This window comes from Mercurialis annua, linkage group LG5 (assembly GCF_937616625.2).
Source record: "Mercurialis annua linkage group LG5, ddMerAnnu1.2, whole genome shotgun sequence".
In the NCBI taxonomy this organism is placed as follows: Eukaryota; Viridiplantae; Streptophyta; class Magnoliopsida; order Malpighiales; family Euphorbiaceae; genus Mercurialis; species Mercurialis annua.
The window spans coordinates 2,810,945-2,825,194 of NC_065574.1; the positions used below are offsets into that span (position 1 = coordinate 2,810,945).

At 30.0% G+C, this 14,250-nt stretch overlaps 2 protein-coding genes and 1 non-coding gene across 3 annotated transcripts; all 3 read right to left on the reverse strand.

Moving 5' to 3' along the window:
- Positions 1–4,364: 4,364 nt before the first annotated feature.
- LOC126685268 (small nucleolar RNA snoR135) lies at positions 4,365–4,510 on the reverse strand. Its single transcript, XR_007643378.1, has one exon. It is a non-coding gene; the product is annotated as a small nucleolar RNA snoR135 (small nucleolar RNA).
- A 1,056-nt stretch (positions 4,511–5,566) lies between these two features.
- Positions 5,567–7,879, reverse strand: LOC126683204 (profilin-1). The gene is made up of 3 exons (XM_050379049.2): positions 7,648–7,879; positions 6,799–6,936; positions 5,567–5,949 (listed from the first exon to the last, which is right to left on the reverse strand). Exons 1-3 carry the CDS (start codon positions 7,771–7,773, stop codon positions 5,815–5,817), a joined length of 399 nt encoding a protein of 132 aa, XP_050235006.1. The 5' UTR covers positions 7,774–7,879; the 3' UTR covers positions 5,567–5,814.
- A 1,275-nt stretch (positions 7,880–9,154) lies between these two features.
- On the reverse strand, positions 9,155–12,994 carry LOC126683359 (uncharacterized). The gene is made up of 9 exons (XM_050379227.2): positions 12,891–12,994; positions 12,370–12,473; positions 11,697–11,817; positions 11,156–11,281; positions 11,008–11,061; positions 10,276–10,322; positions 9,953–10,066; positions 9,498–9,555; positions 9,155–9,388 (listed from the first exon to the last, which is right to left on the reverse strand). Exons 2-9 carry the CDS (start codon positions 12,469–12,471, stop codon positions 9,372–9,374), a joined length of 639 nt encoding a protein of 212 aa, XP_050235184.1. The 5' UTR covers positions 12,472–12,473; positions 12,891–12,994; the 3' UTR covers positions 9,155–9,371.
- Positions 12,995–14,250: the final 1,256 nt, after the last annotated feature.

Sequence of the window (14,250 nt, forward strand, 5' to 3'; positions counted from 1 at the left end):
ATTAACTAATTAAAATAATTAAATATGTAAATATTGATTAAGCAAACAGAAGTTGAATTCTCAATTTTTTGAAAAATAAGATACAAAAAGAATTTAAATTTTTGTCAAATTTTTATTTTCTTAATGTAATTACCGCCAACTAAACGAGATCTTAAAGTCGGACTATAATTAATAAAAGAAAAACTACTGTGAAGTTTCTCATCCCATTTATGTCATAATTCACAGTTTGATACCTCTTATTTGAAAATCAAACAATTCGGTATCTCACATTCAATTCAGGTAACAATTAGGGACTTGTGTAAGTTTTATTAACCATTTGATATTCACTTTCAAACGATTTGGTACCTCATTTTTAATTATATTAACGATTTGATATCTGACTTTTATTTATATTAATGATTTGATACTTCACTTTCAATTATATTAACGATTTGATATTTCATTTTCAACGATTTGTTACTTCGTTTTAATCTTATTAACGATTTTGTATACAAACTTAACAAAATGCTGCAATTGTTTGTAAAATTAAAAGTGAAATATTAAAGTGTTTGATTTTTAAAAAATAATTATGGCATATGTAAAAAGACTTTACCAATAAGGTTCGAGTGAATGAATTATTGCTATCCTTAAATAGGCAATATTGGCAAGAAACGTAAAGGATAGATGCAATATCGAGTTGATCCCGAGCAGGGGGACATCACAGTCACCCACAATCACCTAAGTTAATTTTTTTTTTTAGTTTTCTTTTAGATTATCAAACACATTATTTTTTAAATCAAACAGAAAATTAGTGTTTTTATCCACCTTAACTTGCCATATGTTATTCGTAAACGGCCTAATTCTTTAAGAATATTTATTTTTTTATCGGATTGACTCAGTTGATTTGAAATATGGATAACATACATTAAACTAAAAAACATCGCAAATTTGAATTTCATACCCCACAAAATGAAACTTATTAAAAACATTTGTGGATGAGTTATTAAAAAAAATCCAAATTATATGTGGGTCTAGATGGTGGGATGTCGAAACTAGTTTTTCCAATAGTTATCTCAGATGGTCGTGCTCCGCTCCTAAAGGATGGTCGGTCTTTGTCGGGCTCCCTCGTCGCCAAAATAAATAAATAAAAATACCTCGTTAATCTTGGACCTAAGTATATATAGGATTAAATAAAGCTTGGACCTAATTATATACAGGAGAAACAAGGCACCAGAGGAATAGGTGATAAGAATTGAGAAAGTGTGCAAGGACAATGAAATATAGACACAGCAGAGCATGACACTTGCCTCAAAAACCAAGTGATAAGATTTAAAATTATGGTAATTACACTTTTCCACCACATCATATTTAGGGCACACCTTATTCCATATCCTCTACATTTATCACATCCAATTGTTTTTCCTAAATCACAGTATTTGATTTTTGATTTTATAATTTTATGTTTTTAATTATGCTATAAGTATCAGATTTAATCATATAATTTTGATCGTTCTATAAACTTTTATTTATTTAACTTTCTAAAATTATACCAAAAATGTAATACTATTTATATTTTTTGTCACTTTATAAAAAAATCAAATACAGTCGACCCTCTAATAGTTAATATTTTATAAATTAATAATTCTAATAATTAATAGAAAATTGAGAGAACCAACTTCGTTCCATGTCGGATAATTAATAATTCTATTATTTAATAATTAATAAAATTTAAAATATATTCTACATGAATATTAATTATTAGAGAGAATTTTTTAAAGAAATATATAACAATTGATGATTTATTTGAGCCAATATTAATCTTAATTCATAAACTGGAAGTTAAAATACCATCAAATTATTAAAATACCATCAAATTATTTGAGCCAATATGACTTTCTTATTTTTTTAAGAAATTTTAAAAGAAGATATTAGATAAACAAATAAAAATAAGTAAAGCATATCTAGTATAAAAATATTAAAAATTATTTTACTTTATGAATATAACTTATTAATAATTATTTTTTAGTTTGATATCAATTGATATTTTTTTAAATTAAATATAAAATTATTTCTTTTAAATTGAGTGATTGTAAAGTGTATTTATTTAGTTTTTTTATAAGATAATATTAATATTAGGTCTATTATTGTAGATGCTTTAAAATATCGTTTATAATTTATTTTTTATGCAAATTCAATAAATTAATAATTCTAATAATTAATAAATTTTTGATCCACCATGTGTATTAATTATCAGAGGGTCGACTGTATGCTGCAAAAGTGCATGACACTTGCCTAAAAAAGACACCCAAAACTAAAGTCATATGATTAAAAATCTAGTAATTAGATTGGTTTTGGATAGGCGCCATACCCTCTTCCACCAAATTATATACTCTCTCCGTTCCAATAGAGTTGTCCACTTTAACAAAAAAAATTGTCCTAAATTTTTTGTCCACTTCCAAAAAATAGCAATTTTAAAAACCAATTTTTCTATTTTATCCCTATTTAAATTTCACTAATAAAGTAAATTAAAAGTGGACATTAAATAAGGATATAACAAGAAAAATAGAGAAATATTTATAAATTCTATAACAATAATTATGTTTTCTTAAACTGTGTGATAAAAGCAAAGTTGACAACTCTATTGAGACAGAGGGAGTATTTAGGTTAACCCTTACTCCCATATCTTTTAATAATTGAATAGGATTTCTTTTGTTAATTGTATATAAAATTTCAATTTTTTTTATGTTAGTAGCGATTTACACATAATATTTAAATTTGACATAACTTTTGATTAAGTGAAAAACTATATCTTCACAAAATGATGTCGGTTTGACATTTTGCGAAGAAAATACCCCCGAGCTAGAAAGCATAAAAAAAATAAAAGGTTTCATTTTTTTTTCTGTCAAATTTTAAACAATGTGCTTAAATTATAAGTTGCAAAATGTTAAAATTGTATATGCAAATAATTCTTTTTTAATTTATCACTAGGAAAGGGGAAAAAAAATAGATTTTTGACGTGCGTGGAAAAAATTACTATTCCAGATAAATTGCTAGAACATTATCTACCTCACATGCCCTTTGAACTTTAATTCATTGGTGATCAATTTAAATATTAAGTTAACCTAAATTATGATAATATTTTATAATTAATAAATAGCTACATAATATCACTATATTGACACTTTTAAGATTCCCCCAATTCATGACTAAAAAAACTTATCCAAATTAGGGGTTGGCATTTCCTATCCATTTCCATCAACCTATGAACTTGGACAAGTTCAAATGAGACCTGGGGTAATGTTTTTCGGTGAGTTTAGCCAATGGTTATTATCAAAGTGTCATGTTTTGATTTTATTTTATTTTTTTGACATTAATTGTCATGTTTTCATAGAATGGGGAGAATTTGTGAACTTGCTTCTTCTTGGATTACAAACTTGTGGGATAATCAAAAGTCCATAATATGGGAGACATATGAACCCATTAATTTTGGTATGGCTAGTTCCATTATTTAATAAAGGCTAAACCTATCTAGAGGTCCTTATATTATATCATTTTTATTCAAAAAGCCCTTGTACAATTTTTTTTGTTCTTTAGGTCCCTATACTTGGCAAAATTCCGATTTTCAGGTCCTTTTAAAGGACTAGAGGAACAAAAAAATTTGTAAGTAGAGGGACTGGATAAAACTAAAAAAGAACATGAAAATCAAAAATTATATAAATAAAAGGACCTGAAGAATAAAAAAACTGTACAGGGGCTTTTTGAACAAAAATAATATAGTACAAGGACCTCTAAATAGATTTAGCCTTTAAAAAATTATTTAACATTTTATACCAGGTTTAAAATTATTGAATGAAATTGATATATCATTCGTCCAATTCATCTCAAAACTTAATTTTTAATCCATTTCTCGTTACTTTAATATATTATAACACATTTCCGAGTTATTGAGTTATTGTAGCTTATATTTCATGGAAAACAAAAATATGATACAAATGTCAAACTTATAAAGAATGCAATTCTTTAGTCCAGTTTATATTTTAAAATTATCTTATTTTATATGCAATAAACATTATTTAAAAAAACAAATTTATTTTAAAAGTTAAAATAGCTTTTATGATAGTATAAATGAAAGTTTATAAAGAGAGCATAATTTTAAACTTTAACAGATTAGGAGCTTTTTGCTATGGTTAAGATATTATAAGGGTGTTAAATCAGCATGATTTAACTTTTCTACTCCTTGAACTTTTGGAGTATCAGAGATTTAGTCTTCAAATTATGAGATCGAATACTAAAGTAAAATTCAAATTGTCACTGAAATGAAGTTTTATAACAATTATACCCTTGAGATGAATTAAAACGAAAAAAAGTTTGGTTATAAGAAAAAGAAATGTAGGGAAGATGATTGTTGAGAAATTTCAATGGAAAGTAATTGAAACACAACTGCCCATCTTCCCATTTTTATTGCAGGGATTACTTTCGGATTTAAAGTGCATTTTTTTAGCACAGCACCGATACACACAGTCCCTGCTGTTTCTATTTCCATTTTAAAACACAAACAAAAGCAAACCAAAATCAATTTAAAAATTTAAACAAAAGCAAACCAAAATCAATTAAAAAAATTTAAACAAAACCACTAAACTAGTATTGCAGACAGAAAAAAAACTGATGAGCTAAACGGCATAGAGGACTTATTTCTGTAATTTTTTTTGGGGATATATATAGAGAGAGACACACAGATATAAAGGAAGGAGTAGTGTTCTAGGGTTTCTCTTGTTAACCAATTCCAGAGCTGAATGACTCAAATACCCTTCTTTATCAACTCTATTGTAAACAGTAATTCGATTAATCTCCTCTACAACTACTTTTGATTGGGCTAAGATCGGTGAAATTGACAGATTATGGACCAGCCCAGTTCTGATATAAATAGTCATCTCGGTCCTCATACTTGTTCGTCGAGTTTAATTTAACTCATTTTAATCAATTAGGAATTATAATATTTAATTTTAGATCAATTAACTTTCAAAATGGATTATTGTTTCTCATGAACGTGTTCATTTCATACAATTTGGACGGAAGATGCCGGTAAGCCCTTTAATTTTTTGGTACAATGTTTCTCTAGTTCAGCTCAATTCCACCGTTGAACTTATAAAATTGGTGCAAATAAACTTTATCTCTAACGAAAAAATAAACATAACTAGTGTGATAGACTGATTTGCATAAAAGCTTTAGGGCATATTTGCATTTTTTATTTAAAAATTTATTTGCATCTTTTAATATTTTAATTAACAAGTATTTCAATATAATAAGTAATTTATTTAGTTGTTGAAATTAAATACTCATAATATTTGATTTTTTTTATTTTCAATTAAATTTGTAAAAAATGTAAATACGCCATTAAATAAAAAGGTGTATCATGTATGAACACCTTTAAAGAATAGAACATATAAATTGTCCATGACTTTGCTCTTTTCATGCTATAAGTTGGATTAATTCATACAATATGCACACATACTTTTGAAGGTGAACGTAATGCACTCAAACAATAAGTAATGTAATTGAAATTTATGAGCATATAAATATCAAAGGATAGAATCAAAAACATGGCAAACTTTTAATTCAAGCATAACAAGAGGGTTGTATGAATACATATAAATGATGGAAACATAGAAGGAATCACAAGTAAAAAAAAGAAAACATGAACCTACAATCAACGAGAAAAAATGGTTTATGTTCTCACAATCATTATTTCCATCAAAATCAGTAATGCCAGTTTATGGCCAGCTCAAACCAGAAATCAAGCATTTCACAACCATTACGCTAACATGACAATGGCGCCTACAGGCCTTGATCGATGAGGTAATCCCCCAACCTCTCTACTACCAAATTGCATTGTCCTGGGGTCATTGGCTCGTCGTAAATGCCAATAACAATTGCTTGCCCAGTTTTCTTCAAAGTGGCACCTCCAGAACCCTGATTTTTTGAAAAATGAACACTTAACAAAATATTCCGTACATAAATCTTCATATTTAGATTCTCCTACAGATTGCACAGACTGATCATAGGAAGACAAACAAAATGGGATATACATCACAGCATTTAAAGTCTTGTGCCTCCTTACATTCTAGGATAAGAAAATGAAGCATCTCATTAATTTATTACTGACACATAGTTCTAAGATACTTTGTGGCTAAACTTTGTAAAAGCGAAGGCAATCTATTATCCATGTGTTTTCGTACTATGATATCTGCAAGACGTCTAAGGAAAGGGATCAGCAGCCAACAGAAGAAAGTAATTTAATTGTCTTAAAGATGATGCTAAGTATGAAAAAGCTTTAATGATTATTTATTTGTTTGTTTAAAGAAAAGAGGGAATTTAAGGCCCATATGTAATATAAAAAAAGAAAGTTTTGACAGCACATATCACAAACTTTACAGGAACTTCTCATTCATAGATTTTAAAAATCAATAATGGATCCTAAGCAACAATAAGGTGGACCATTAATCATAGTAATTCATAATAAAAGTGCATGTAAAAGGAAATCATTTGCATCTGATCTTCCAGCATCTTCCACAACTTTTTCAATAACTTTAGACGCATCATAATTAGATTGAAAAATTAATTAATTTTATCAGCCAAAATGCATACTCAAAGCAGAAATTCTTAAATCTATTGGAATATTAGGCCAGTAGAAGAGACACAAATGTATGAGCCTAAAATGGTAAAAATTTAAGAGACAGCAATGCCATTTATACACATTCCAAATCCAGATCTATTAAAATATTAAGCTAAAAACACACTCATATTGATATAATTACGCACCTTCTTCCCACGAATCACGGCTCCAGCCTCCCCTTGGATCACCATATACTTTGTACCTCCAAGGAACAACCCGGTTGGGGCAAGAAATCCAGCTTCATTAAAATCATTCATGATTCCAGTAACCTCTTCTGGCTTCAACTGCAAAAAAATGATTAAAAACACAATTTTCTCTCGTCAACCGATGTATCCATCAGAATAAAATGAGCTAAAACCATAACACATAATTTAAAAAACAAAACAAAACTACTTTACTAAACCTACTATCAAACATTTTTTTTTGAATAATAAATCTACTATCAAACATAGAAAGTAATTAAACTCACAAAAGTTATTAACATAGTGAATAAAAAAAATGTCAAAAATCAACACCGGAAAACTCAGTATCCTGTGCATTGGGGGAAAATAAGCTCACTCCCCTGAGCAGAAGCCTGGAAATTCCGGGCTATACCGGCCATCAGCCCACTCCCAACCACTCCATTTATTGGAAAGGGCTTAGCCGGATTTTGAACCTGCGACCATGGTGCCTAGATGGCTGAAACTTAGACCAGTAGACCAAACCCATGCGGGCATAAATCGATATTCGGTATAACATTTTTATCCTAAGAAATTTACCCTCGTGAAAGTCAATGCCAATTCTATTTACATTTCAATTTGAATCATAAGTAACATAACATAATCAATCTAGAAATTGCTAGAAACTTTAGATCTTTAACAATAACATACTATAATCAATAATAATAAAATAAATAAGTAATAATTATCATTTGTATTACAGCATTTCAGATCCAAATCTAAAACAAATCAATTAGAAACCTAATTATCAGATCATGATAAAAAATCAAACCGGACCTGAGGGAAGTTAGCGCTCTGAGCCCAAACGCTGCCATCGTGGCCGATGATGGCGGCGGAAGCGAGTGTATTGCCGTCGCCGACGTCGCACATAAGGTGGTCATCGACATACGTTTGCCACGACATTTTTGTCTGAAAACGAAAACGAATCTAAACCGTTGATTCTGTTTTTAATTTGTTTTTAATTTTGATTTTTGATTTTACGTTTTGCTTTGAACTTATTTCCGGATTCAAAGAACACAGGTGGGTATATATAGTGTCCGTGAATTTTCTTCTGCTTTGATGTCTACGTGTTATTAATGGAGTGGGTCCCGCATAGATATGATTAACGGTGGTGGGTTTTTATTTTCGTTTTTGATGAATTGTATGATCGGATCTTGGCCGTATATTTCAACATGATTAAATGAGTGCCGTTCACGTTCATTTTACTCTTTTCTTTTCGGTACAGTGTGATAATTTTGGTAGGGAAAAATTATTCTAGTGGCGCCTGAACTTTAAATCTTTATTTCTTTTAAACCAGATTTTTAAAAACATATCATATTAGTACTTTTGACCATTTTCGGTCACCATTGCATTAAATGGACAAAAATAAAGCTCATTTTACCAAAATTTCACTCTAATATTAGAAAAATAATAATAATAATTTGTGTAAATCATACATTTTCTATCGAAATAGAAAATTATATTAGTAAATTTAAAATTTAAATATATTAATTGTCCAGTAATTAAAAAATAACTATCAACACTCATTTATATTTGTTAAAATTTAACATACTAATTTAAAAGATATAAAAATGCAGACTTTAAAAGTAACATACGTAGAAAAGTTCAATACATAAATTCTGACTATATTCGACAATTCCATTTCTTATATAAATTTTCGAATTATGTTTTTCAAATAATTTAATTAATAAAATATATTAATTCAGTGTAAAATATTTAGTATGAATAATTTATCATTCATGGTATATACATTTTTTTGAGCTACATGGGATTCACATTCTGTATTTATTAAGCTCACACCAAAGGGAAGTGTGGGCACTTGTTTATCATTTCCCCATGATGTCTTTCATTTTGTATATTCACATGTTTCTCTGATAAAAATTCAATTTGATAATAATAATAGCAGTGCTTATCACTCAGCACGGCCAGACTCCCGTCGTCGGGTTTACTGGGAGACTTGCTGAGGAGCTTAGTGCAAGGGAGTAAATTTGAGCTACACAATAACGAATATCCCAATACCCTCACATTCATTGATTCACTATATAAGTGATAAACTCTTAGCAATACGAAAAAACGAGTGCAAAATCTCCGTAATATACTCGCATTTAAAATCTCTGTAATTCTCCCTATCAAACCAAGCCTTAAAAGATAAATTATATTTTTATATACTGAAAGGGTAGTTTTAAATAAATTAAAAAAAAAATAATAGATCCAATTTGATCATTTAAGATCAAGTAGACTGAAAACTTCTAAGATCAACAAGATCTAAGTTGAGACATGGTAATAAGAAAATTTGAATCCATTTGACCTGAACTTATAAATAAATTTCTAGATCAATTAGACCCGAATAGATGAAATTAGATCTAACTAATTCCGGCACACAAGTTTATGAACTGAAATGACCATTCTCTCATTTGTAACCCACCTAGAATACTTCATATTCACAAATCTTGCACCAAGCTGTCAGAAAAAAAGGCTAGGAAACGTTCTTTGTAGAGCACCTAATATTCAGGTTCATCTGCAAAAGTGCATTTATTTCAATCATGTCAAGAATCAAAATGAAACTGTAATTCTAGTTTGGTGCAATAAAAAGTCTATCAGCCGGTATGTTAAGGGTCTGTCCGTACCATTACCACCATCGTCCGCATCATTGTAATCGTCGTCGTCGTCGTCAAAATCAACATTCTGCAGCATCAAAATCATTTCGTTTAACAAAATAAATTAGTTCTAATATGCAATTGATCAGGCACGTAGAAGAACATCTCTATCATTGAAGCACATATAACGATAGGACAAATCGAACGTTAAAAAAAAGACAGACTCCATTTGACATAGAAGAAACCAACAATTAGGAGTATGCAAAAATCGCACCAAACCAAAAAATGGTACGTTCGGTTTGACATTGTAAAAAATAGTGTTGGACATTATTGACCACTTTCAATGGCCACACTTATTGGTAATAATAAGATACTTTGTCCAATATAGCATAAATGACATGTCAGTGCAATATTGGAAGAAATGCAGATGATAAATGATAATCCTGATGACAGAAGCATAACATCCAATATATTTCCATGTGAACCTGATTATAATCATCATCACTTAATTCTTCCTCCGCATCTTCTACTTCTTCTTCATCATCTTCCTCCTCCTCATCGCCTTCTTTCTTTTCCTTTTCACCTTTCTCATCGCGGCCCTAGAGACACAAACAACTCCAAAGATGAATATGTTGGAGTGAACTTCACAAGAAATATGTAAATTAATGCACGGTACATGGTTTTACTTTGAAGTCCAAATCCAAAAAGGAAAGACGAACAAGAAAACCTGTCTTTCAATAGGGTTTCACAACTTTGATACTCAATGACCGAGTAATATAGGCAGAATAATTAAGTTTACAAATTTTACCTCATACTTCTGCTCAAGCTTTTCAAACAGATCCCACTTTTGCACTTCTGTGATGATGAAAATAAAATTTAATAAAATCCGAATTTAAATGGTTGTAACTAATAGAAAAAGTATGACCATGAAAATATGAAATGAAGCAATAAATAAATGTTCATTAAACTGACTGTTAATAAAAAAACTAGCTATTAAACCATGTGAAAACCAACACAGGAAACAACTACAAATTCAGTACATGACAATAATTAATAAACAGTGATTAAATTAATACTGATAAGGTATGGACACCTGTGCATTATAGAATTGACCCAAATAACACAGGTTGTCAACATATGCCAAAAAGCAGTTTTTAAATCCAGATCTCATGAACACATATAAACTTAGGAATTCCAACTGTATCCCGAATTCCCAGCTGAAATAAGCATTAAAAAGTACACGAGTTTACTAATAAACATTAGATGAGGAAGTCCATCTCTTCTATCCTAAATATAACACACTATAACAAAAATAAAAGAGATAAGTTTGATGGTTATCTGCATCTAGTTATAATCGATAAAACAAAGAAAAACAAGGGAACAGCACTATCTTGATTTTCGTAACATTTAAATATCTGCTTCGACATATGACATAGAGTAGAACTTGAAGTTTTTCCTATTTCTTAGAAGATTGTGATCAAATGATAGACAGAGCAAAATTGAAAGTAAAAAGAAGGAAAAACATGCCATTTTATCAGACCTGAGTGCGAGTCCCATCGAACTTTTTTGGGATTTGGTCGGTCCCACTTTGTCCCTGAAAAATTATATGCCTATCAGAAGAGTTCCCATGACAGCATAAACAGCAATGAGTGAAACATAAGGAAACAGAAAGAAACTTATACTCAAACCTGCAATAAGTTCTTTAGGAAAATTCGAAGGCTGGAGTAGTAGAAAATTTCCAAGTGAATCACGTTTTAATGTGGTCTTTGACTTCCCCCGGTCAGAAAATCTTTCTACGTCCATGTTCTGGCTCTCTAATGTCATGGTCAGAAAAAAAAAATGAAGTGAAAACAAAATGACAGAATCTCCAAGGAGGCAAGTAATTGTCTTCAAACAACGATAGGAAAACAGAACCAGGTCATGTAGAGGTGATTAGAAAAATAAAAGAGATTCATATCATGACAGAAAAAGAAAAAGAAAACAAAGAACCAATAAGAATTAATATTAGTAGCAATGAGTATAACACAAGTGAGATGCTATGCTAGTCTGAAGTTGTCCAAATTCAACATTTTTTCCAAATTTCATAGGTTTTTCTACTCATTTGAAGCATTACGAGTTCATAGTCTTGCAGCTTCCATCCATAGGAACTATGGGGCAAAAACGTACAATTAACCAACTAATTGGAACGTAAACCATAAATAAAGAAACACATAAGTTCTCCAAGCTTACTCTTTGAACTAGTATCTTCAAGATAATAAGGCGAGGATTTCCAAAAATTTACCAGCTTAGCATTTCCAACAACTAATACCCTTTCCTCCTTCACTCCTTTGCGATCAGGTAATTCAACTTCCTGCACATTCCACATAGATAGTTTCACATTAGAAAACCCCTGCAATGATGAGTATGTATCTTCAAGTTGTAGCACCAATTTAGCCGTAATGTTGCATATTAGAAACGAAACATCCAGACAGACAGCAAGCTCAAAATCATAAAGAAAATAACATGAACAAGCCAATGAACTATCAAAAAATTTACATAATTTAAAATGAATATACCACATTTGGTCCTCCATTCAATTACATCACATTAACCAACATAAGCTTCTTGAAGAACTGAAATCTAAATGAGTTTACCTCTCATGAATTTGGAATAACAGATACGAATAAAAGAAAAACGCAGAACCTCTTGATTAAAACTAATAGCAGACAACTTAAAATGTACAGTTCACAGTTAAAAAAACCAAAATCCCAGTTTAACTGACAAGTACAAACAACATAATAATGATAAAGCAATTATCTTTCAAAAAAGAATATAAATTAAAACAATATAGGAGATATGAGTAAACCCAGTAACTGAAACAGTAGACCAATTAATAAACAAAATGAAAAAAAATTTGACTTACAGGAAATTCAACATAAGGCTCTTGTCTTGCAAACCCAAACCCACCACCCCCTCCTCCTCCAAATCTTCCTCCTCTACCTCTCCCTCTCCCTCTAAATGACATATCTACAAACACAATTAAGAGAATTCGAATTTCTTCTTCTTAATAAGGCCACTTTAACAATCTTTTAAGCGGAATTGAATAGGAAACAGAACAGGAGCGGCCTGGGCTAGTGTAACAGCTCATCATCAGAAATGTAAGTAGAAGTTTATCTACCTCTAAAAAATCTGTTCTTCAATAATTATGGGCAGAACAAAGGAAACTCAAAGCTCTTTAAGCGTGTAGCTGAAAAGGGCTTGCAATGCGACTTTACGTTTTCTTTAACTCGGAATGATTTTGTTTTATTAGTAGTACAATTTGCTTGGCAAACCATTCCAAGCTTTTACATTCTCTAATTGAAGCAAGGGTTTAGCAGACGTATTAAATTATTAAATCAATCAAAAATTATAAGTTTAACAGACCAATATAATTTATAATCATACTTGCTTGTTGTAGAGACGGCGGCGGCGGCGGAGGTTCGGTGACGGAAGAGACGAGCAGCACTGCAGCAGTATGGTTTGCAGGCAGCAGCAGAGCTAGTCCATGATTTCAATTAAAATAGGCCAAATGTTGTAAAAAGGCCAAACCTTTCACAAAAGTTTCAGAAAGGTCCTGACCTTTTAATTTTGTCGATTTTGACCAAAAACTGATTATTTGGTTTTACAAAAGTCCTGACCTTTCAATTTTGTCGATTTTGGCCAAAAATTGGGTAATTGATTTTGGAGGTCACTGTACTTTTCAAAAATTGCAAAATAGTGACCGAACTTCAAAACGTAACATTTTAATTACTATACTATTTGGTTATGTTAAGATAGAAGGATTTTTGGTCACTGAAGAAAAATATTTCGAGTCGATTTTTTGTTGATTGTGTGTATATATGAAATATAAGGTATTATTTGTCATAAATAATTAAAATTTTATTACTACATATGTATAATTTGACCGTAAAACACTTAAAAACCTCCCAAAATCACATATTTAAAAGTTTAGTAACCATTTTGTTACGTTTTGAAGTTCGGTCACCATTTTGCAATTCTTGAAAAGTACAGTGACCCCTAGAATCAATTACCCAATTATTTGGTTTTACAAAAGTCCTGACCTTTCAATATTTGGCATGCCACATAGGCGCCACATAGGCGTCACATAGGTAAATTGAAATAAAATTGGGAGTTGGCCACAATTGAAACCAAATAATTTGTTTTTGGCCAAAATCGACAAAATTGAAAGGTCAGGACTTTTGTAAAATTTTTATGAAAGGTTTGGCTTTTTTATAACATTTGCCATTAAAATAAGACCAACACATCTAATTTATTTTTCCTATGTGGCATTAATCAGGATATTCTATGATCTTATTATTTGTAAAATCATATTCTATTATGATTATAATTAGACATAATTATTTAAAAATATTCCACCTTGTAATATTTTTTTGTTTATACCTTGATCTAGAAAAAAATTCATTTGTACCCTTTTTTAAGTTTTCGTTTTCAACTGTACCCTTTAATTTTTTGACAATTTAAATAATTAAAGGATGCAAATATTAAAAATAATAAAATAGAAGGGTTATATTATACTTTTTCGATTTGTACAAATATAGATAAGTCCTTTAACTTTAAAACTATTCAATTAAATCCTAAAAATTTAATTGTTATAAATTTATTTATTTAAAAAACTTTCGACCTACCATTGTATTTTTTCGCTTTACAAATCCGCTACTAAAACTCGATAATTTTTTTACAAAAAACAAATTTTTTTTTATTTTTTTCGGGATCTGTTCCTCCTCCATGAAGGAGAAGCAATTGC

Excerpts from the sequence above, each read along its gene's own strand:
- LOC126683204 (XM_050379049.2), bottom strand. The coding sequence starts at position 7,773 with ATGTCGTGGCAAACGTATGTCGATGACCACCTTATGTGCGACGTCGGC. Across the intron at positions 6,937-7,647 it reads AGAGCGCTAACTTCCCTCAG|TTGAAGCCAGAAGAGGTTAC; the intron begins GTCCGGTTTGAT and ends ATTTTTTTGCAG. Across the intron at positions 5,950-6,798 it reads CCGTGATTCGTGGGAAGAAG|GGTTCTGGAGGTGCCACTTT; the intron begins GTGCGTAATTAT and ends TCAAAAAATCAG.
- LOC126683359 (XM_050379227.2), bottom strand. The coding sequence starts at position 12,471 with ATGTCATTTAGAGGGAGAGGGAGAGGTAGAGGAGGAAGATTTGGAGGA. Across the intron at positions 11,282-11,696 it reads TGAAGATACTAGTTCAAAGA|AGAGCCAGAACATGGACGTA; the intron begins GTAAGCTTGGAG and ends CCATGACATTAG. Across the intron at positions 11,062-11,155 it reads TCCTAAAGAACTTATTGCAG|GGACAAAGTGGGACCGACCA; the intron begins GTTTGAGTATAA and ends ATAATTTTTCAG.